The sequence below is a fragment of the Ailuropoda melanoleuca genome, chromosome 2 (genome assembly GCF_002007445.2).
Source record: "Ailuropoda melanoleuca isolate Jingjing chromosome 2, ASM200744v2, whole genome shotgun sequence".
Taxonomy (NCBI): Eukaryota; Metazoa; Chordata; class Mammalia; order Carnivora; family Ursidae; genus Ailuropoda; species Ailuropoda melanoleuca.
This window is the reverse complement of record NC_048219.1, coordinates 155,481,393-155,504,861: the sequence shown is the minus strand read 5'-3', so window position 1 is coordinate 155,504,861 and position 23,469 is coordinate 155,481,393. Positions and strand designations below refer to the sequence as shown.

Here is a 23,469-nt window from a genome sequence, read left to right as displayed (position 1 = left end):
ATGCCTGAATTAGCCTTTTAAGCCCTGTCTGTACTTTTCCAGATTCTTCTCCCACCACTTATGCTGCAATTATACTGACCTTACACACATGAAACTCCCTACTCCCAACCCCACTCCAGCAATTTGAAGCTGCACACTTTGCCTGGATGTCCTCCCCCAATATCTCTGGTGGGGCAAACTCCTCTCAGTCTTCCAAGATCCTACTACTGAAGGGAAACTTTCACTATATCACTCTCCCTTTCACACCAACACTGTACCTCAAGTATGCTAAGCCAACCCACCTCTGATCTTGCCACTCTCCACCACTTATTACATAGTTTTACACACAGTTTTTGGATTAACTTTTCTTGAAGAAACACAGTCACGTTACCTCCCACTGCCCTCCATCTAGGGAATTTAAAAAACAAAACAAAACACTCTCTTTGGACCAATCAAGAACTGGCTTCATGTTCCTTTTCCAACTTCACCAGCTCTCTCCATATAGCATTCACACTAGCTAAACCATACCACAGTCCGTTCAATATCTTTAGGATTCTACTCCTTTTGTACTGTGCTCTCTATTTGGAATGCCTTCTGTCCCTATTCCCTAGTCAAAATACCATTCACCTATTTAAGCCTTGACTAAACGTTACTTCCTCAGGAACCTGTCCATCCTCACCAGTCTGAAGTACTCTCTCTTTCTTATGAACTCCCAAAGTACCACAGTATGAAACATGTTATTATTTTCTTTTCCTCATTAGACTGTAAGGTCTTGAAGGCAGGATCCATACTATAGTTATCTTAGTTTTTATCACGTAAGCTTGTTATAAATAATACACAGCTGACAAATACTTAAACTGTAGGACTGAGCAAATGAAACAGTACATCTTGTTATAATAGCGTAAAAACACTGGAAAAAAAAAGAAACTGGCTACCTAGATGTAAGTCCAAAGTGGCAGAACTTTGGCACCCTTTTGAAGTCTAGGTTTCTTCCTGATTTATAAGATGAGTATCAACAAAACCCTCTTTCATATAAAGACCAAGGATTCTTTTTTTTTTTTTTTTGCCTCTAGGACAGTTTATGAAAACTCCTTCAGTCATGCATGCATTCAACAACTATCATACACTCATAAGCAAGATATCGTCAGGGATACAAACTTTCCTAAGATATTATCTTTACTCCTAAGATAGAAAGCGTTTTTACTAAAGGTTACTCTGTCCTTAAATGATTTGAAATCTCTTCCTACATTGCGTCGCTTCCAAATGCTGACAATAGAGCAATAATAATGACAGCTGACACACAGAGCCATTAATTGCCAGGCTTGTTTTACCTGCTTCATATGCATTAAAGCAATTAACCATCTCAAAAACCTATGCGCTAGACTACAAAGTATTATTCCTGTTTTACAGATGAAGCAACTGAGGCAAAGATTAAAGACTTGCAAAGCTCACACGATGGAAGACCCGGGTTTTGAACCCAGCAGTAGTTTGGTTTCCAGCTATACTAAACTCCTACGAAAAGGGACCAGGGGTTATATATGTTACTATCCCGCACAGAATCTAACATCCGTATTCACGCAAAACTTCTAAGAGGTTGCCGAAATACCTTTTCAGAGAATAGGGGAGTGTGGCGAAAACAGAAATCTACAATCTCTCAGTAACTCAAAGTCCGGTTTCTTTCCGAAAGAGGAATTCGTCGCGGTACTGCAAAAGCAGTGACGTACATAACCTGTGCCTGGACTTTCACCGCCCCAACGCCGAGCTAATTCTAGACACGTGGGCCCACCCCCGGTCCCTCAATCTACCTACAGATACACTGTTTTGAGAAGGAGAAAGGCGCCCCAGCCTGCGGTGCCATGGCACGAAGTGGTTTCTCACTCCCCTTAACAGCACTCAGTCCCTCACGCGTGCCACGGGGGCTTCCGCACGCGCCCCCTTCTCTGAGGTCAGAACGCGGGTTTGCGAGTCGGGACGAACCTGACAGTTCTTTCCTCCCACCCCCCGGCGACTCACGTCCCTCAGCCCGGTTGGCACAGCACGGTGGCCCCATACTTAGAATCCGCAGAAAACACCGCTCTCCTAAAGTTCAACTCGCTGCCGCCACAACGAACCACGCGGACACTATCCTCCTCCACCATCTTTGCGCAAACGCAGAAACTCCCGCTCGCGGGCCCGCCCCGAATTTTCTCTACGGAGGCCGGGCACCAGGGCACGAGGCGCAGCCCACAGAACCCGTGCGCGGGCCCCTCTAGGCCTCAGTCTCTATGGTAGGACCAGCGCCTGTGCCGGCATCTTTCGTGTGGGCAACGTTAAATTAGGACACATGTAAAAAAAAAGGTAGAAGCGAAACAGAGACATGGAGACAAGGAATTTATATTAGACACCCCTGAACTGTTATTTAGTACAAATAAGCTTTTCTCTGGCCCCGTCAATTTGATTCGATAACTACTTCCGCCAGAAGTGAAGGGTGGTGCATTATGTATCACGTGACTTTCAGTCGGCCTCCCTTCCCCGCCCGCCAAGGCTTCTTTCTCCACTGTGATTCGGGCTCTGCGAGATGACGCCAGCATTTCGTACCGCTTGGTTTCTCGATCGCGCAGTTAGTGCTTGGGTGGAAAGGTAGCTGTCTACTTCTTGCAAAGCTGTCGGCCCCTCCCATTAGCGGTCATTTTCTCCTGTTCCGCCGAGCGTAGCATAGGTTCCTATAGAATCTCTACAACTCCGAGGGCCTTGCTTTTTCCGGGATTCTGGTGCATCTTTCTTTCTCCGATTCGGTGGAGTTGCTCGGACCGATCTGACATTACCTTCCACCCCGGCCCAAGTTCCCTGTTTTGCTACGGGTTCTTCTGTGCTTGCCCCGTTAGTCGACCGTGCTTGTGGGTTAGGAAGCCCTAACAGACTTTATTACCATTCCTTTTTGTAAAGTTATGTACTTTTTTTGTGTGGTCCCTGTATATTAGAGGTGCTTATCTTTATTCACTAATTCAGTAAACATTTATCGATCCTCTCTGCCAGCCCTGTATCACTACGAAGAGTGAAGAGCCACTGACAGCTTAATTTTAGCAGGAACGGGAGATCTGCCCTGTACGCGCTACTTCTTGATATGTTAAAATTTATGATATCTCTTGAGTTTTTCTGGAGACAAATAATAATCATTAATAATTATTGTGAGACACAGTGCAAGACATACGGGATCCAATGAGAGAGAAAGTTAATCAGATTGTGTGCTGAAGAAAGTAAGATCGTAACATGAGAAAGAATAGATTTCTGTGAGGATGTTTAGGTTTAACATGAATATGTGTTTGTTAAGGTTGTGCAGGTTAAAAAATATTTAAAAAATTCAACGTTAGTACAGATTTGCAGTAAAATAATTTCAGTACAGAGTTATGGTTAGAATGATCCCAGTCCATCTTACACCCCACAAATATCTCTCCATCATCAAAAATTTGGTGTGTATGCTTCCTGATATTTTTCTAGGTATACATATCCTTAACATTATTCTTCAATACAGTGCACTACATAATTCTTTTTTCTCCTGTTATGCTTTCACTGCATACAGATTTTATCTCCTTTTTAATGACTGCATAGTATTCTGTACAGTGAATGTACCATAATTGATGAAATCATTGTCTAAGGTGGATATTTAGTCATTTCCATTTTTAAAGTGGCAAATAATGCTATAGAACACATAAATTTGTTGCTATTGCTATAGAAGAACTTCCTAGAATAAGTATTGCAGGATTGAAAGATACCTACGTTTTTATTTTGAGGGAATGTTTTGTGGAATTGAGACATGAGCTATTGGGGAAACTAGGAGGAATAACTAATGGCATCCAAAAAGGGAAAATAGTTAACTTATTTTTTTGGTCTAAAGTTTCGGGAAAATCCATAGGAAAAAGAGGTGTTTACAGGAGAGTATGGTTTCTTAAGAAGAAATCAGAAGGCAAAAGAACTGATGAAATTACGTCAGGCAAGCAATATTGGTTATAAGTCCTGCAGCAATAAGCAACAATTGGAAGGTAGCCAGAGCTAGGCAGTCCGTTGTTTGAAATTTAGATTGTAATGTGGGGTTTCACTTTGTCAAGAATTGTTAAGTATAATGAATTCTGCTTCCTAAGTCTGATAGTTTCTTTTCTTTTTTTTTTTTTTTTTAAAGATTTTATTTTTATTTATGTGACAGAGAGCCAGCGAGAGAGGGAACACAGCAGCGGAGTGGGAGAGGAAGAAGCAGGCTCCCAGCGGAGGAGCCTGATGTGGGACTCGATCCCATAACGCCGGGATCACGCCCTGAGCTGAAGGCAGGCGCTTAACGACTGCGCTACCCAGGCGCCCCAGTCTGATAGTTTCTTTCATAAGCTGGCATTTGTATAGTAATACATCAGTCTTTGTTGGTTGGCCCTCAAGCACTAGTACACAAGCAAAATTTTCTAAAGCGTTTGGAGGACCACAAATAATTAAGATGATATTGAGGATGATGGAAGGTGGCTAGATATTCTTGGCGTGTGCTATTAAACTATCAGATACTTCCCTAGGCATTTCATAGAAGAGAGCTAAGAAAGCTTGGCTCCTTTCTTGAGAAGGTAAGCTAAGCATATTTGACAGGTCCCTAGTTACCTCCAGCTCTCCTCTTTTCTTTCTGAGTCCTCACCAGAATCACGTTTAGAAGTCCTTTCATGGCATTATTGACTTTTTGTAGCATACACCTTAAAACTCTTCCAGCTTCTACCCTTATCCAGTTCCAAGGCCACTTTCACATTTTCAGATATTTGTTAATTACAACAGCATCCCACTCTCAGTACTAAAATCTGTGTTATTCAGAGTTCTCCAGAAAAACAGAACCAATAGGACAATAGGATCAATTATTGATCTATCTATCTATCTATCTATCTATCTATCTATCTATCTATTTAAAGGGATTGGTGCACTCAATTATGGAGGCTGAAAAGTCCCACAATCTGCATTCTGCAAATTGGACACCCTGGAGAGCTGGTGGTGTAATTCAGTTTGAGTCTGAAGGCCTGAGAACCTGGGGAGCTTGATGGTGTAAATCCAGTCTAAGTGCAAGAGAAGACCAATGGCCCAGTCCAGCAGTCAGGTAGAGTAGAACAAATTCTTCATTCCTCCTCTCTTTGTTCTCTTCAGGCCCTTAGCAGGCCCTGAATGATGCCAACCCACACTGGGTTGGGGAGGGCAGTGTGCTTTTCTGAGTCCATAAGTCCATAGATTCAAATGCTAACTTCATCTGGAAATACTCTCTCATACAAACCTAGAAATAATGTTTAACCAGCTATCTGGGAACCCCATGACCCAGTTGAGTTGACACATAAAATTAACCATAACACAGACAACTACTGACTGGTTCTTTGTCCCTACAGTTTTGCCTTTTCTAGATACTCATATAAACAGCATCATATAGTTCATAACCTTTTGAGTCTAGCTTCTTTCACTGGCATAATGAATTTGAGATTCCTGTTTTGTAGATCAGAGACTACCTTTTTTTATTGCTGAGTAGTATTCTATTGTATGGATATTCCACAGTTTTTTTATTCATTCTTTTGTAGAAGGCTTTTTTCCCCTTTCTAATACTGCTCTGAATATTCATTTGTAGGTTTTTGTGTGAATATGAGTTTTTCTTTCTCTAGGATAAATACCAACCAGTGGGATTCCTGGTTCAAATCATATCTTTAAATTTTTAAGAAAATGTTGGACTGTTTTTCCAGAGTTTCTGTATTTTAACTGAACTCTCAGATTTCAATTTGAGAGACTAGGCAATAGGAAATAACTTCATAGAGCTAAAAAAATTGCACATTTTAGTGACAGCAATGCAAAAAAGCCCTTAAGTAGACTCTGAAGCCCTTTCCCCATAAAAATGTACTTACGCAAAACACTGTACTTTCAAGCACCTGGTGTTAATAAATACTTGATGCCAGTCATATCCCCAAAGGATATTCTAGCTATTGATATCAATCTTTTAACCAAATTCTTATTACTATATATAAACAAGTAGTTACCCTTAGCTATACACAGGAAGTACCTGGAGTATTTTAGAAAATAATGAAACCTGGTCCAACTCCCAGAGATTCTGTTGTAATTGGTCTGCAGTGTCACCTGGGCATCAGAGTTGGGTTTTTTTTTTTTAAATTGTGGTGACATACATATAAAGTTTTTATTAGTGATATTTAATATATTCACAATGTTGTGCAACCATCACTCTGTATATCAAGAACATTTTTGTCACTCCAAAAGGAAACCCTTTACCATTAAGCACTCACTACATATCTTCTCTCAATTGCTAGTATATAGAAATAAAACTGATTTTTGTGTGTTGATATTGTATCCTGCAACTTTGGTGAATTCGTTTATAGCTCTAATAGTTTTTTGTTGTGTATTCTTTAGGATTTTTTTATCAGATCATGTCATCTATGAATATTTACTTCTTATGTTCCAGTTTGGATATTTTTTGTTTCTTTCTCTAATTGATCTGACTAGAACTTCCAATACAATGCTAAATAGCAGTGGTGAAAGTGGACATTCTTGTCTTATCCCTGATCTTAGGGGGAAGGTTTTCAGTCTTTCACTATTTAGTATGATGCTAGCTGTGGGTTTTTCATACACTCCTTTTATCTTATTGAGGAAATTCCCTTCTATTACTAGTTTGCTGAGTGTTTTAATCATGAAAAGATGTTGGATTTTGTCAAATGAATTTGCTGTGTCAGTTGAGATGATCGTGTGGGATTTTTGCTTGATTCTAATAATGTGGTTATTACCACATTGATTTTCATATTTTGAAACACTCCTGCATTTCTGGGATAAACCACTTGGTTATGGTGTATGATCCTTTTAATATGCTATAGGATTTGGTTTGTTCATAGTTTTTGAGGACTTTTATTCCTATGTTAATAAGGAATTTTGGCCTATAGTTTCCTTTTCTGTGATGTCTTTGGCTCTGGTATTAGACTAATGCTTGCCTGATAGAACGGATTAGGAATTTTTTCCTCATTTCCAATTTTTTCTGGGTGATTGTGAAGGATTGGTATTATTATTTTTTTTAATATTTGGTAAAATTCACCAGTAAAGCAATTTGGTCCTGAACTTTTCTTTGTTGGGAGATTTGTGATTGCTGATTCAGTCTTTACTTGTTATAGGTCTGTTGAAATAATTCTGTTTCTTCTTCTGTTAGTTTTGGTAATTCAAAAGTTCCCAGAAATTTTCTCACTTCATCTAGGTTACCTAGTTTGTTTGCTTATAATTGTTCATACTATTCTAATCTTTTTTATTTCTGTAAGATTGGTAGTGATGTCCCCACTTTTCTTTCTGATCTTATTTGCATCAGCTCTGTTGGTTTTTTTTTTTTTTTTTAAGTCTATCTAAACGTTTGTCAGTGAAACATCTTGTCAATCTTTTCAATTTTGGTTTCATTGATTTTTTCTGTTGTTTATTATTTTCTACTTTGTTTATCTCCACTCTAACCTTAATATTTTTTTCAACTGGCTGTGAGTTTAGTTTGCTTTCCTTTTTTTAGTTCCTTAAGGTGTAAATTAAGTAATTGATTTGAGATCTTTCTTTTTGGGCATCAAGTTTTTAAAAGCTTTCCAGTTGATTCTGATGCTAAAAGAAAAGGTTAAAAATACTCCTATGTTTGGAGATAGGTTAGGCCTAGCTTACTGGTTCTTTACTGGGTGCCCATTAAAAACATCTGAAGATAGTTCTAAATTTGAATTGGAATCATCATTATGAACTTATGATGTATTTTGTTTTTTAAAAATGTATTTTGTCACTAACTTGATAGTGATGGACACTCTTAGCACCCAGATACAGCTTCTAAATTCCATTTTCCACTAAAAGGAAACAAAGCTACTTGAAGAAATGGCTGATTTTAGGTCTGAGACACAGATGTACAAGACATCTTATCATACCAGAGAGCAAGAGAGCTATCAAAGACTACTGGGGTTGAGTCAAATGGACTCAGGAACAGCTTGAAGATGGTCCCACTGAGTCAGGACATTTTGAATATCAAAAAGAATAATAACTGCAATGGATTGAAACATATGGTTAAATTCATGAGTTCATCATAATACAAAGAAAGTCATATCTTTTTTTTTTTGCCATTTTAACAGGTATATAGTAGTATGTAATTGTTGTTTTAATTTATACTTTCCTAATGAATTATGATGTTTTTAACTTTACTTTTTGGAGCAGTTTTAGGTTTATGGCAAAATTGAGTGGGAGGTACGGAGATTGCTCATATACTCCCTGTCCCTGCACATGCATAGCCTCTCTCATTATCAGCATCACTCGGTAGAGTGGTACATTTGTTACCAAGGATGACCTACATTGCCACAACATAATTACCCAAAGTCCTAGGTTACCTAAGGGTTTACTCTTAGTGTTATACATTCTATGGGTTTGGATAAATGTATAATGACATATATCCATTATTATAATATCATACTGAGTATTTTTACTGCCCCCCAAATCTTCTCTGCTCTCCCTATTCATCTTTCCTCCTCAGCCTCACCCTTGGAAACCACTGATGTTTTTACTGTCTCCATAGTTTTGCCTTTTCCAGGATGTTTTAGTGGAAATCATATAGTATATGGCTTTTTCAGATTGGCTTCTTTCACTTAGTAATATGCATGTAATTTTTCTTCATGTCTTCTATAGCTCATTTCTTTTTGATATTGAATAATATTCCATTGTCTGGATATACCACAGTTTATCCATTCACTTGCTGAAGGACAGCTGAGTTGCTTCCAAGTTTTGGCAGGTATGAAAGAGCCATGTGAAGGTTTTGTGTGGATATAAGTTTTCATCTCCTTTGAATAAATGCCAAGGAGTGTGATTGCTAGATCATAATGATAAGAGTATGTTTAGTTTTGTAAGAAAGTACCAAACTGTCTTTCAAAGTGTCTGTACTATTTTGAATTCCCACCAGCAGTGTATGGGAATTTCCGTTGCTCCACATCCTTGCCAGAATTTGGTGTTGTCAGTGTTCTGTGTTTTGGCCATTCTGATAGGTATGAATTTTATCTTTTAAATAAAATATTTGCCTCTTAATTCAACAAAAATTGAACATTTAATATAAGATGATTTAAATTCTGGGGATACAAAGATGAGTTAAGACACGGTCTCGATGTCCAGGATCTCATGTTATACTGAGGAAGATGGACATACAAAGTAATCATTATGTTATGGTGTATTCAAGTGCAAGTGTTTTAGGTATACACATGGTGTTATGGGGTTAAAGAGGAAGGCTACCTAACCTGGCCTGCATTTTTGAAGAAGGTGATCATTCACCTAATTCTTACACAATGAATAGAAGTCAGCCGTGTAAAGAGATTCTATAAAGGACATTACAGGCAGATTGGACAGCATAAAGAAAGACCCCAAGCTGAGGGTATTGGAACTAGCTATACACAATTTAATGTTTCTGGAACCCAGGAAGAGAATGATGAAAAATTGGACTGAAAGACAGCTTGAGTCACAGAGGACTGTATCTGCCCTATTTAAAGATGTAGCATTTTTATTTTAAAAATAAAAGGTTCTCTGACCTTGGTCTGTAGTCCAGGGAAAGGTGGTAACTTTAATTTTATAAAGCTGTATTTATTCAATTTAATTTTAAAAAACTCTCTTGTTTAGCTGGAGATTGTCTTCCTACACTTTTTGGTATTTAAATGTTCCCTATTTCATAAAAGGGTGGTCATAATAGATGGTAAGTCTTTTATTTCCTTCCTTCCTCTCTCTCTCTCTCTCTCTCTCTCTATATATATATATATATATATATATACATATATATGTGTGTGTGTGTGTATTAGAGGAGATTCATTATAGGAATTGGCTCATGTGACTATGGGGACAGAGAAGTCCCATGATATGTTGTCTACAAGTGGGAGAACCAGGAAACCTGGTGGTATAATTCAGTCTCAGCCTAAGGCCTGAGAGCAAGGGAACCTCTAATGTAAATCCCAAACCAAGTACAAAGTACAAAGACCCAAGAATTGAGGGACAATGGTGTCAGACCTGGTCTAAGACTTGAAGGCCCAAGAACTAGATGTGCTGATGTATGAGGGTAGGAGAACTTGGATGTTCTAGCTCAAGTAAAAGGGTAAATTCACTCTTCTCCTGCCTTTTTGTTTTATTCAGGCGTTCAGTGGATTGGATGTTTGGTGCTGGTGTTCTTCTTTAATCTGTGTACAGATCAAATGTTATTCTCTTCTGGAATACTGTTACAGGCACACCCAGAAATAAAGTTTTATCAGCCATCTGGGCATCTTTTAGCCAAGTCAAGTAGACACATAAAATTAACCATCAGAGATATTGATGCCACCTTTAAAGACTTCGTTGTCATGTCCCTGTTAACTCATTATGAAGGTGATAGAAGAGTTTCAGAGAATGACAGTGGATATAGTAAGTTATTTGAGAAAACAAATTCTTATTAAAGGACTAAAGTCTGGACAAATGGAAAGGCATTTCATATTCTTGAATGGGAAGATTATATATCATAAAAATGTTAATTTCCCACCAAATTAATATATAAATCAGGGATGCCTGGGTAGCTCAGTTGGTTAAGCATCTGCCTTTGGCTCACGTCATGATCCCAGGGGCCTGGGATCGAGTCCCACATTGGTCTCCTTGTTCAATTGGGAGCCTGCTTCTCCCTCTGCCTGCTGCTCCCCATGCTTGTGCTTTCCCCCTGTCTTTCTGACAAATAAATAAAATCTTTAAAAAATATATGTATATGTAAATAGAATTCCAACTAGAATTCCAACAGTGATTTAATTGGGATTGGGCAAAATGATCTAGAAACTTAAATAGGAACAGAAATGCCATGGAACACTTAACCAAGTATGAAAAACAAAAATTAAAAAAGGAATAGTGAGGAGGACTTACCTTAGAGAAATCAAAGCACACCACAAAGTCTCTGTTATCGTAAAAAGACCAATTTATCATTAAGATAGAATAGTTAATATAGAAATAGATTTCAAATAGCAGATGACAAAGTTAGAAGATCAATTTATGAGAAAATAAATAAATAAACAAATAAATAAATAAATAAAGCTATCATTATTGAAAGTAATTAGAAGAAAATAGAAATAGACTTACATACCATAAAATAGGATGGAGCAATGAAGTAAATGCAAGATCCAAACCAGTTAAAAATTTTGCAAATGCAATTTTATAAGAACATTTAGATGACCACTTAAAATTTAGGTGAAGGATGACCCCCAAGGCTTGCAATCTTTCAGTCATAAAGAATAGATAGACATATTTAACTTTATAGAAATAAAGATCCTTTATGTACAGAAAAAACACCATGCACAAATTAATAGACATATGAAACATATGGGAAAATTATTAAGCAGATGAGAAAGAATTAATATAAGAAATATATAAAATCTTTTATTAATTGACTTCCCCTACCCCCACCCCAAACAAGCTAGTGGAAAAAAAGACAATGTTAGCAGGAGAGCAGCCTCCAGACATGTTTCCTGAAGACATAGTCAAGAACAAGACACAGAAAGTTTGAAAATGAGGGCAGGAAAAAATGTAACAAAAATGCTGTAAAAGAAATGTAGGTTTAGCAATATTTAAATCAGTATGTTAGGGAAAAAGTCTTTTAAAGGAACAAAGAAATACTTTTATGTTGTTAAAAGATACATTTCATTAAGGAGATATGAATCATGAACATTTCATGGTTCAACAACATAGCTTCAAACTACATGAAGGAAAACTGATAGAAGTTAAAGGTGAAATTGGCAATCACAAATCAACTGACCAAGTGGACAAAAAGCAAAGATGTAGAATGTGTCAATAACACAGTTAGCCAGATTGATCTAATTTACATACCTATCCAACAGACAACATACTTTTTTTCTCCCCAAAATGCACTGTAGTGTTCCCAAAAGCAGACCATGATTTAGATCATGAAGACTATTTAAGTAAATTCCCCAAAGCATATATCATGCAGGCTGTATTTACTGACCACAGTTTGAAAAAATTAGAAATTGAAAACAAAATAATTGACAAAGGAACAACAGAGAAAAAATCCCCAAATTATCCATTTTGAAATTAAATTTTCCCTAAAGAATTGAAGGTTAAGTATAATCAAAATAGAATAGAATACTATTAGAGGGGCACCTGGGTGGCTCAGTCAGTTAAGCATCTGCCTTGGGCTCAGGTCATGATCCTGGGGTCCTGGGATTGAGCCCCACGTCAGGCTCCATGCTCAGTGGGGAGCCTGCTTCTCTCACACCCTCTGCTACTCCCGCTGCTTGTGTTCTCTCTCTCTCTCAAGTAAATAAATAAAAAATCTTTAAAAAAACTATTGGAAGTAACAAGAACACTAACTTATCAAAGCTGCAAAGAAAGCAATATTAAGAAGAAAATTTTTATCTTTAAATGACATTTATTAGAACATAAAAGAAGACTGAAAATTAGTTAACTAAGCTTTTTTCTTAAGAGGCCAGAATGATAATAACAAGATAAACTTACTTCAGAGTTTTTTCCATTATATTCCATTAATGCTTGTTATTAATGGAAAGGAATATCATTCCTTTGTTTTTGTTGATCCCCCTAATATTTAATCCTAATATGTGGATAGTTCTTCATGTTGCTTTTCTATCGTATGGAGAAGGCTCTGCCTATGAATTTTTCTTACCTACAAAATATCAAAATTAAAGAAAAGCCTCGAATAGCTAATGTACCTCTGTCTTATGGCTAAGGAGAAGCATTTAAAGGGCAGAAAGCTCTGGAATGAAACAATTCTTAGGAATTTTTAGGTCCCAGGAATCAGTTTGAAAACTTGAGAATAAAGGGAAACCATTTTTACTTTGCGTATCGATGTAAAGAGCTATTGTTTAGAGGGCAGAAGCATCTGTGCATATCATGTTAAATTAAGAGAATGTGCTTGTTTGCAAGACCAATTTTTTACTGTATTTCTTTGGCAATTACTGTTTTTTCCTCGAGAGGGCTGTGTGTAAATTTCCTTTATGATTTTGTACAGGTGAAAATCAAGGAACGTATTTGAAGCTCATTCTGGAAATCCTTTATTCTTCATGGTGCTCTGTAGCTTCATTTTTAGGAACAAATCAGGAGAGCATCCAATAGTATATGACCCACAATAAGCTTTTAATTTTATTTTTTGAATTTTTATATCCACTATTTCAAGCAAATAGACCAAAATGTTGGAGTTTTTACTGTTACCTGGACTTCTTAAGTGTCACCTTGCAATTGTCCCAGCCCTTCGCTCCTTTATCTGACTCTGCCCCACCCCAACACACTACATTATACTTTGCTGTCAGAGGGGCCTGGGAGCCTCAATTTCTTCTCTTTCTTTGGTAAAATTCTCCTTCTCTACAGAACATCCTCTCAGAAGAGAACAGAACAGAAGATCTCAATAAAATATTAGGAGGCATGTTTCACATCGCCTTGGGCCTAGTCATCAACCTTTATTATGCTTATTTATCAAAAAAATTTCTCCCTGGAGATTTAGCACTGATTAACTGATTGACTTTGATTTCAGGGTTCTGGTAACTTCCAATCACTTACTCAAGGTGAGGGATTAGAGGGTATGAGCTGCTAGATCATTCTTAGTTTGGGAAATAAATTGTTTTTGTATAAACTTATAGATACTCATGTGGCTGAGGGTTTATATCTACAATGGGGGAAAATGCATGGTATATTGAATCGAAGACTGACTCCCCATGACCTATAGGCCAAAATTCAAACTTCTTGGCTTGAAAGATTGCCACAAATCATCCTGATGTCTTTCTGATCTATCTTCTTTTTCTTACCTCTCTGAACTTCACTCTGGGTGTGGTCTCCCATCATTCCTGAGGATTATAGATCTGTACCTTTTTTAAATGTTATTTCTACCTGAAATGCCTTTTTGCTTTCATTCTGTATATCTAAACCTTTTCGAGAGCCACAAAACTTAATTCTCTTCTGTGAACTTTCTCATGTGTCTTCCTACTTTCCACTCAGAGCACTTAAAATTTTCTTTACTACTCATTCCTGTCCAATTATATAATAGCTCTGGAGTTGTCTCACATCAATGCTTCATTTATCTATGTTTATGGTTTAAATTTTGTTTGAGTATGGTTTAAATTTTTTTGAGTATAGTTGACACACAATGTGACATTGATTTCAGATATACAATGTCACTATACCAGATGCTGTGCTCATCACAAGTGTAGCTAACATTTGTCACCATACAATGCTATTACAAAATCATTGACTATATTCTCTGTGCTGTGCCTTTTATTCCTGTGATGTATTCACTGAATAACTGGAAGCCTGTATCTCCCACTCCCCTTCAACTTTTTTGCCTATCCTCCCACCCCCCTTTCTTCTGGCAACCATCAGTTCTCTGTATTTAAAGGTCTGATTCTGCTTTTTGTTTGTTTGTTCATTTGTTTTATTTTTTAAATTCCACATATGATGAAATACGGTATTTGTCTTTCTTAGTCTGACTTATTTCACTTAGCATAATACCCTCTAGGTCCATCCATGTTGTTGCAAATGGCAAGATCTCATACTTTTTTATGGCTGCATAATATCCATATGTATATACATGTATATATACAAACACACCACATCTTCTTTTTCCATTCTTCTATTGATGGACACCTGGGCTGCTTCCATATCTTGGCTGTTATAAATAATGCTGCAGTAAACATAAGCTTGCAAGTGTCTTTTTGAATTAGTATTTTCATTTTCTTTGGGTAAATACCCAGTAGAGGAATTATTGGATCATATAGTATATAGTTTAAAAAATATATTGGGGGAGCCTCCATTCTATTTTCCACAGTGGCTGTACCAATTTATATTCCCACCAGTTGTACTCAAGGGTTCCTTTTTCTCCATGTCTTTACCAGCACTTGTTATTTCTTGTCTTTTTGTTAATAGTCATTCTGACAGGTGTAAGGTGACATCTCATCATGGTTTTGATTTGCATTTCCCTGATGACTGGTGATGTTGAGCATCTTTGCATGTGTCCTTTGGCCAACTGAATATCTTTTTTGGAAAAATATCTATTCAGTTCCTTTGCCGACTTTTTAATCAGATTTTTTTTGGTATTAAGTTGTATAAGTTCTTTATATATTTTGGGTATTAACCCATAATTGGATATATCATTTGTGTATATCTTCTGCCATTCAATAGGTGGTTTTGTTGATGGTTCCATTTGCTGTACAAAAGCTTTTTTTTTTTTTTTTTTTGGCGTAGTCCCAGAAGTTAATTTTTACTTCTGTTCCCCTTGCTTTAGAAGGAGCATTTAGAAAAATGTTGCTATGGCCAATGTCAACGAAATTACTGCCTGTACTCTCTTCTAGGATTTTTATGGTTTCAGATCTCACATTTAGGTCTTTAATCCATTTTGAGTTTATTTTTGTGTATAGTGTTAGAAAATGGCCTAGTTTCTTATACATACAGCTGTCCAGTTTTCCTAGCACCATTTATTGAAGAGACTGTCTTTTCTCCATATTCTTGCCTCCTTTGTCAAAGATTAATTGACCATATAAATGTGGGTTTATTTTTGGGACCTCTGTTCTGTTCCATTGATCTATGGGTTTATTTTTGTGCCAGTACCATACTGTTTTGATATCTACCACTTTATAGTGTACCTTGAAATCTGGGATTGTGATAACTCCATCTGTTCTTTCTCAAGATTGCTTCGGCTATTTGGGGTCTTTTAGGGTTCCATACAAATTTTAGTATTGTTTTTTCTAGTACTGTGAAAAATGCTCTTGGTATTTTGATGAGGATTGCATTAAATCTGTAGATTACTTTGGTAGTATGGACATTTAACAACATTTGTTCTTCTAATCCCTGAGTATGGAATGTCTTCCCATTTGCTTATATTGTCTTCAGTTTCTTTCACCAACATTTTACCATTTTCAGAGATTTGTCAGTTTTTTGATGTTAACGGATGTATGCTCTTTGTGAACAGGACAGTATGTTGTTCTTCTAGTTATAATGCAATGCTTCCTGCATTGTGGGATCCTAGTTATAGTTATTGGTTGATAATTCAATAGTACGTAAATTATCTGGGAACAGACCCTATGTTCCTCAAGTCTTTGATAGTATTTGCCATACCAGCGATTTGAGCTGATGATGAAGACTTCAGAACTAGGTATAAAAATTATTATTTACAAACTTTAACTATGACTGCAAAAATACAGATATACCACATGGTGGCAGCAAAGGAACATCATTAGTTTTGCAGCATTTGTATCATCAGTCTACAAGAAATTATAATTGTCTTATTAGCACATGAAAAATATTTTTAATGTCTAATAAAACTAGGGAAATGTTATTGAATAAGCTTGTCTTAATATAAAGAAATTTGAAAAGATTTTTGGATCTTTGTCTTTATTTGCAGAAGCATCTATTTAAATTCTTGCACTGTATGTTGTTTTAGAATCAGATTCCTTTTCCTTTACTTTCTTACCCCTTTCAACTATAAAATTTTCATGAGCATTAGGAGCTGTTCTTTGACATTTAGGTTTTGAGACTGGGGTCATTTGGTGGCTCACAGGATATTAGGCTGTGTAGAATGTGGACCTATACAAATTCCAGCTGTTGATGGTACATGTAGTTCTTTTGCAGACAGGCTTCTTAGGCATGTTGCCTAAGTTTAATTCCGTGTATAAAGTCATACTCAAAGTATGTAAACTGAAACAGATGTTAGTGCTCTGAGAATGCATTTGGTGCACGAAGGAATAGTTCCCTAGCCTCTTGTTCCACCCCCACTTTATTTTGAAAGCTCTTTTGAATAGAAAAGGGCCCCTGGGGAATCATGTAGTGTCTTTGACCCCATTAGCATGTAGCAATTCATTCCTGGGAAACAGTTGCCCCAAATAAATGTTAGAATCAGCTTTAAAGTCCTTCCTTAATAACCATATGATTTTATTTCCTTCCCTGTAAGCTTTGTTTAACTATTCTTTAATTAGGAAGCTATTCACTCCAATAGTACAAACCAAACTAGATCTTACTGATATTATGACTTATGTAATAACTCTGAACTTTTATTTTCCTAAAGATTAGGAGTAATAAAGACAGATGTTTGTGTAACACCTATGTACCTTCTCACTGCTGTGTTGTGAGATATTAAAGAACCATATTTGAAAGACTTCCAAAACTGAATTATGTTGGTGATAGTTCATAGAGTTCTAATCACACAATTTGTGATTACAGTGATTTCCAGAAAAAAAAAAAGTAGAATTACTGAAAGCAATATCTATTTACTTTTTTCTTTTTTTTTTTTTTTAAATCTTTTTTCCTTCCTCTTTCTCTTTCTACTTTCTTTTTTTTCAAAGGTGTTTGTTAAGGGCCTACCTCAGGTACTATTCTAGGCTCAAAAAGGATTAAGATAGATCCCACTCTTAAGGAAAGAAGCACAAATTAAAAATCTTTGGCAGCACAGAAAAGCCAACCCATAATTCTGGGAAACTACAGAAGACTTTATAGAGGAGATAATATTGGAGCTGGGCATTGAATGACAGAAGAGAATTTCTCTAGGCAGTGAAAAGGAAAGCAGATTTTTTAGGCAGCGGAATGATAATAGCATAGTAGGATGGTTTTGTGGAACATGAAGGACTCTGATACGGTTTTCTTACAGATACTGGGGGAAGATTAGATGATGAGAATAGAAAGAATGGGTAAGACCAGATTTAGTCATGCCTAAAAGTTTGGAAATATAAATGTAAAATCTTTTTAAATTAAAAACTAGTGATTATAGGTTTAAAGTTTTGATACATGTTTTGAATTATGATAAAGTTTTGATTTATGTTACTTCAAGGTGATAAAATATGACCTTTTTTCTGCATAGTAAACATTTAGATAGGTATAATAATAGCTGATGTTCTTAAAGTTGGTGAGTTACCTTTTACATGTGTCAGTAATATACATCAATTAACTAAAAATTTATGCAATTCCATGTAATTCACATAATTTTATTACATAAACATAAGAAGTCTCCTTGAATTTGTCTTTATATTTAATCATCATTCAAATTCATAGATATTTAGCTTCTCGATTAAGAAGCAAAGTTGAAGTGAAAAATTATGCACTTGTATAATTATAATGCTATATTGGTAATTAATATTGGAATTTGGCCTTTATTAATGGCTAACTTAGATATCTAAAGGATAGCTCTAGTATATGTTAAATATAGCAGGAATAACTTAATTTATATATTAAGTGTAACAGAAATAATTTAATTATCTAGATAGTATCTTCCTCACAAAGTAAAACCAAGTTCAAAGTATATGTGAAGAAACTTATGTTCGAAAAATAAATTCCATGTTTTTTTTTTTTTTTTTTAAAGATTTTATTTATTTATTTGACAGAGATAGAGACAGCCAGTGAGAGAGGGGAACACAAGCAGGGGGAGTGGGAGAGGAAGAAGCAGGCTCATAGCAGAGGAGCCTGATGTGGGGCTCGATCCCACAACACCGGGATCACGCCCTGAGCCGAAGGCAGACGCTCAACCGCTGTGCCACCCAGGCGCCCCTCCATGTTATTTTTGTCTAGCTTTTAGAATGACTGATGGAGATGTTTCAGTAGCTCTTGGTTTTTTGGATAATACTATTTTATAAAACTAAGTTAAATTTTTCTACTTCTGGTTTTACTATTTGTTTTATTTTCAAGTCATACACCTTTTGGTCTTGACATCACAGTCTTAGGTACATGGAAATGAATGATGCTCTTTGTTGGGGCAAATGTTTTAAAAAATGTTGTTGGATGTTGTTTTGGTCGGAGTATTTTATGTATCTCATCTTTCTATTGGATCAGAATAAAACATACTTCCAAATGCAGAAGGAAGCATTCACATCGCTTTCTTTCACTTAATGCCTGCTATTGATTTATTTTTATTTTTTATTTTTTCAGCCTGAATTATATAATTTTTTATTTTTTCAGTCTGAATTATGTAATTCTAAAACAAACAAATTCTAAGTACTTTGCTTGCCATTTTAAAGTTCTCATCAAAGTGTGGTTGGGAAGTGGCTACAAAACTTGTATGATATTCTTCAGGTTTTTCTAGTCTGCTTGAGTGATTTCACACATAAATGGTAAAGCTTCAGTAATTTCATTTATGAAAGCCACTTGAAAAAATAATTCACTAGTAATTATGTGACAAATAAATTTAGTCTTATAAAGGGGTGTTGTAAAGATTGTGTTTTTATTTTTTGCATTAAGAGAATTCTATTTATAGGATGAAATATATAATTTGTAAGGACTTAAGTCGTAATTGCAATCTGAATTTTTGTTATTTCTTAAGGTTTCTCACGTCACCCCCCAATTAGAAGTAGAATCTAATTCTTATTTCTAGGATTTCTCAGAGAAAGTTTGGAGGAGAAGTAAAAATAATTTCCTTATTTCATTGAATCCCTTACTGAGTAAAACAATTAGGCTTGCGTTTCTGATTGACAAGGGCATATGTCCTAGCATTGAGTGGATTTATAAAAATCAATAAAATGTAAGGGTATTTAAAGTAAGGCAAGTGGCAAAAAGATAAATGAGTATGTAGGAATCATGGTATTTAAATTTTTATTTATCCCAATTTATTTAAAAAAATTTTTTTTATGAGATTTAATTGACATGTAACATTGTGTAAGTTTAAACTGTAAAAATGTTGATTTGATACATTTATATTATATTCCAATTGAAGTATGACTATTCAGGGTCACCATGTTCACTGAGTTTTATTCTCTGGGTTGCTTTTCTTTTTTCTAATTTATATCCTGTGGTCTTCAAACCAGAATAAGAATTAGGAGTCACAGAAATTTTTTTAAAAATGGCTTTATGGGGATATAATTTACAAAAATTATATATATATTTAAGGTGTATAACTTGATGTTTTGATAAACACAAAAAGTCTTTGAAAGTCTGATTTAAATGTTGCATGCCAAGTCTGTTTCCATAGCAATGCTATTGATGCACTTTCAACATCACACCATCGGAGAGGCAAAAAGCAAAATTGCTTATGTCCAAGCACTGTAGTTTATAGTACAGTGAGCAGGATATTAATGTCAATGAGGTTGAATTATCTTTAGCTTCAGTGTCAGGTATAGCCTCTTGTTTCAGATAACTTAGTATTATTTTTTCTTAGATTCTTATTCACTTCCCATTGTCCTTTACTCAGAAAGAATAATGGCTTTCTGACTTGAAGTGGGCCCCTTGGGCTAAATACTTGCATAAATGATATTGCTCAGTTTTTTATAACAAAGACATTTGAGTGGATTTCATCTTGAACTGTAAATCAAACACATGAATCAGGGTCAAGATTAACAGTTTAATGGGCCAGGTTAATAGAACCAGCCAACCCAATCTTGGCTTGAACAGCCTTAAGTAATGCATTCTAGTTTCACTATCAAAAGTTCTGTACCTAGGGTGCCTGGGTAGCTCAGTTGGTTAAGTGACTGCCTTTGGCTCAGGTCATGATCCTGGAGATTGAGTCCTGCATCAGGCTCCCTGCTCAGCGGGGAGTCTGCTTGTCCCTCTGACCCTCTCCTCTATCATGCTTACTCTTTCTCTCTCAAAGAAATAAAATCTTAAAAAAAAAATACTGTACCCATCCTCAGTGATAGGTCTTTCATTTGCCATAACAAGATCTGGAGTTTAAGTTGCTGTAACTGAAAAGGCGACCTTAATATTTTTCTTTTCCTAGAAAATGAAAAACAGAAAAATCCTCATTTCCTGACATGTCAACTGTTAGAAATGTCTTAAAGCAAAGAAAATGGAGTCTACTTCTGTTCAGTGCAACAGTACTAGTAAAGAAGTGCCTTGCTGAGGGGTTCCTGAAAGTTAATTTATTTGTTGCTTTAGAAAGAAATTCTTTTTCCATTAAAATTATGTCTCTGGGTAGGTGATTCATAAACAGAGAACCTGGAAATGGACTCAGTCTCTTGAGCCTATTTACATTCTTAATCATACACAGCTGCTGAGCTGTGGAGGATTTTGGATTTTTAAAAAGTAGACTCTTAGCTGTGATTGTAATGTTAGATCATGATCACATAAATACAATGCCAAAGTAACATAATCGTTTAGGAAACTAAGTTTTGAGGAAGGTGGATGTCCCTTTCAATGCGTAGTGAATCTCTTTTTAGGTATCTTGAACTAGCATTTAGCGCATTTTAAAAACGTTTCCTTTGATGCAAAACAGCTGTAGCTGTGTTTTGAGTGATGTAAACATTTCCCTCCACCTCCTTATTCTTACACTTTCCCAGCTCAGGGCAAAGGATTGAAAAACCTTGCAGTTTCTTTTTACCATGCACTTCCTACAACTATTTACTTTCTAACTTAGTAACATTTTAGAAGAAAACTTTTACAGAGAGGGCATTTGAACACTTACTTGAAGCCAGTAGCCTAAAAGTGGTTGAAAAACATTAAGCATTTTCTTGAAAATTTGTATTAAAACACCTTCGTAAGATACAGCCATTAACAAATTTCAAATGCATTTCCTGCTTGAGAAGAACTTGGCCAGCACAAACAGAACAAATTAATACATGTTCAATAGATATTTGGGTTGAAATGGGCAAGCCAATTACAATTCTGTCCCTTTTGAGTTTATAGGAAATGATTCTTCCAGTTTCTTCAACCCATATAAATTATACCTCCATCTTTCTTGCTTTTGTGATGATTTATCTATGGGCCCTTGTCTGAACATTAAGATCTTGGATGTACTATTGGTATATTTCCCACACCTTAGAAACATAATAACAACTTAATAGCTATTTCTTCTATTTGAATAACACCATACACAATTGGCCTTTAAGATATATGTAATCCCATCTAAACCACTTTTAAAACAATTTTCCTAGTCATGCGGCTGTAGGTCAGAGCTGGGTCAACCATGTTTAGTTATAAAACTTTTTTCCACATAAATATTATCTTCCAAGACCCTCAAGGAGTACATTTTCTGGTGGAAGATAGCAAAGGAAGAACTTGATTTTAGGCTAAAGTGAAGTGCAAGGATAAGATTATAATTGGTGGCAGAGATATGCACTAAAACTAATTTTTTAGATTTCAGCAATATATGCTTTTGGATGGCCTTGGATATTTCTCAACATAGTCAACTTTTATTAGTGTCTGAGATGTTATTATCTCAGAGATGGAGTCTACCATTTCTTCATTTTATTTGTGAAATATGTTGTTTCCAAAATTATAATACATTGGAATATATCTTAAAAAACATTAATTCCATGTTTTTATGTTAAACACACAGAGCTGGATAAAATAATAAAACCGTGTTTCCATTTACATGACGTTCTAAAGCAGTTCCATATGCGGGAACTTCCTGGGCAGGTGGAAATATTCTGTCTTGTGGTAGGGATGTGAATTATATAGTTGTACTTATTTATCAAAGTTGTACTTCTAAGATTTTTGTACTTCAGTGTATGTAAATTATGCCTTAAAACTGTTAAGAATAATGATCATTGAACGGAGATGGATTGGGGAGTGGCCAAAGATATGGATAAAATAAGAGTGGCTAAATACTGATAATTGTTGCAGTCAGGTAATGGGTACATGAGCATTAATGTACTCTTCTGATTACTTATTTATGTTTGACATAGTTCATAATAAAAATGAAAAATAAGTATATTTTAGCGATTCTGATGTGCATCCAAGGCTGAGAACCCTGATCTAAGTAGATTAGAGAAAGAACAAATTGTGTTATGCAAAGCTTGAGGTTAGACACACTTTGTGCAGAATTAGAAAACAGTGTCCTAATACCAGAGCTGGGAATTGAATTTATCAAGTCTCACCTCTATTATCTCTAGTGTACTGATGAGGAGACTGAGACTAATGTTAGCCAAGTGTCTAAACAACTCACATAATGATAGGGCTAGTTAGGGCTAAAACTGAGAAAAGATAAATCTTGCCTCTTGGCTTGCCCTGGAAATTACCTTGGTGGCTCTCTCTCTCCTCTCCCTTTTGATGGCTTTGCAAAAAATTGGCTCAGCAGGAGCTTGCTTGTTCAATGTGAGGATAACAAGAATCTCTTACTGACACCTGCTGTATTGTTAATAATTAATACCTTATCTAAGCCCCAGATTCTCCCCCTTTTTTTTTTAAACATTCTTCCAGCCAGGAAGCTCCCATTGTTACACAGTCCACTTGAAGTTTATCTTGCACCCAGACCACATGATGATGATGCAAGGGAGGGGTTCTTTACTTAATAGGATGAATCTAGCTGTGCCCAGTCCAGTTACTCTGTTCTGTGGGATTACGAGCACTCTTGGTGTCTTGTGCAATCTGATGTTTTCTCCAGTTGTAAGTTTTCTTTCTAATTGCCTTTACTTTATGCTTGTACCATGTATTTCTAGGGCTATTTTTCTGTTTTGAACAATGGTTGTTGACCATCAAGGGAAACATACTACTCACTCTAGTGAACATACTACTCACTCTAGTGAGTAGTATATTGGTATATTGGTATATTGTGGCATACTTCAATTGGAAATATATGCTTTCTGGGTTGTATCAAGT

The 23,469-nt window shown here is 36.0% G+C and overlaps 1 protein-coding gene and 1 long non-coding RNA gene across 2 annotated transcripts in view; one reads left to right on the top strand and one right to left on the bottom strand.

Moving 5' to 3' along the window:
* The window catches only part of WDR75 (WD repeat domain 75), a 45,469-nt gene extending 43,284 nt beyond the window's left edge, over nucleotides 1-2,185 (bottom strand). The window contains exon 1 of the mRNA XM_002918667.4: nucleotides 2,032-2,185. Coding sequence (XP_002918713.1) covers nucleotides 2,032-2,117 — 86 coding nt within the window. The 5' untranslated portion in view covers nucleotides 2,118-2,185. The remainder of the gene's footprint in view (nucleotides 1-2,031) is intronic.
* Nucleotides 2,186-2,519: 334 nt separating this feature from the next.
* The window catches only part of LOC117796469, a 35,171-nt gene continuing 14,221 nt past the window's right edge, over nucleotides 2,520-23,469 (top strand). Inside the window, exons 1-2 of the long non-coding RNA XR_004621001.1 lie at nucleotides 2,520-2,598; nucleotides 4,893-5,074. This is a non-coding gene — a long non-coding RNA (uncharacterized LOC117796469). The remainder of the gene's footprint in view (nucleotides 2,599-4,892; nucleotides 5,075-23,469) is intronic.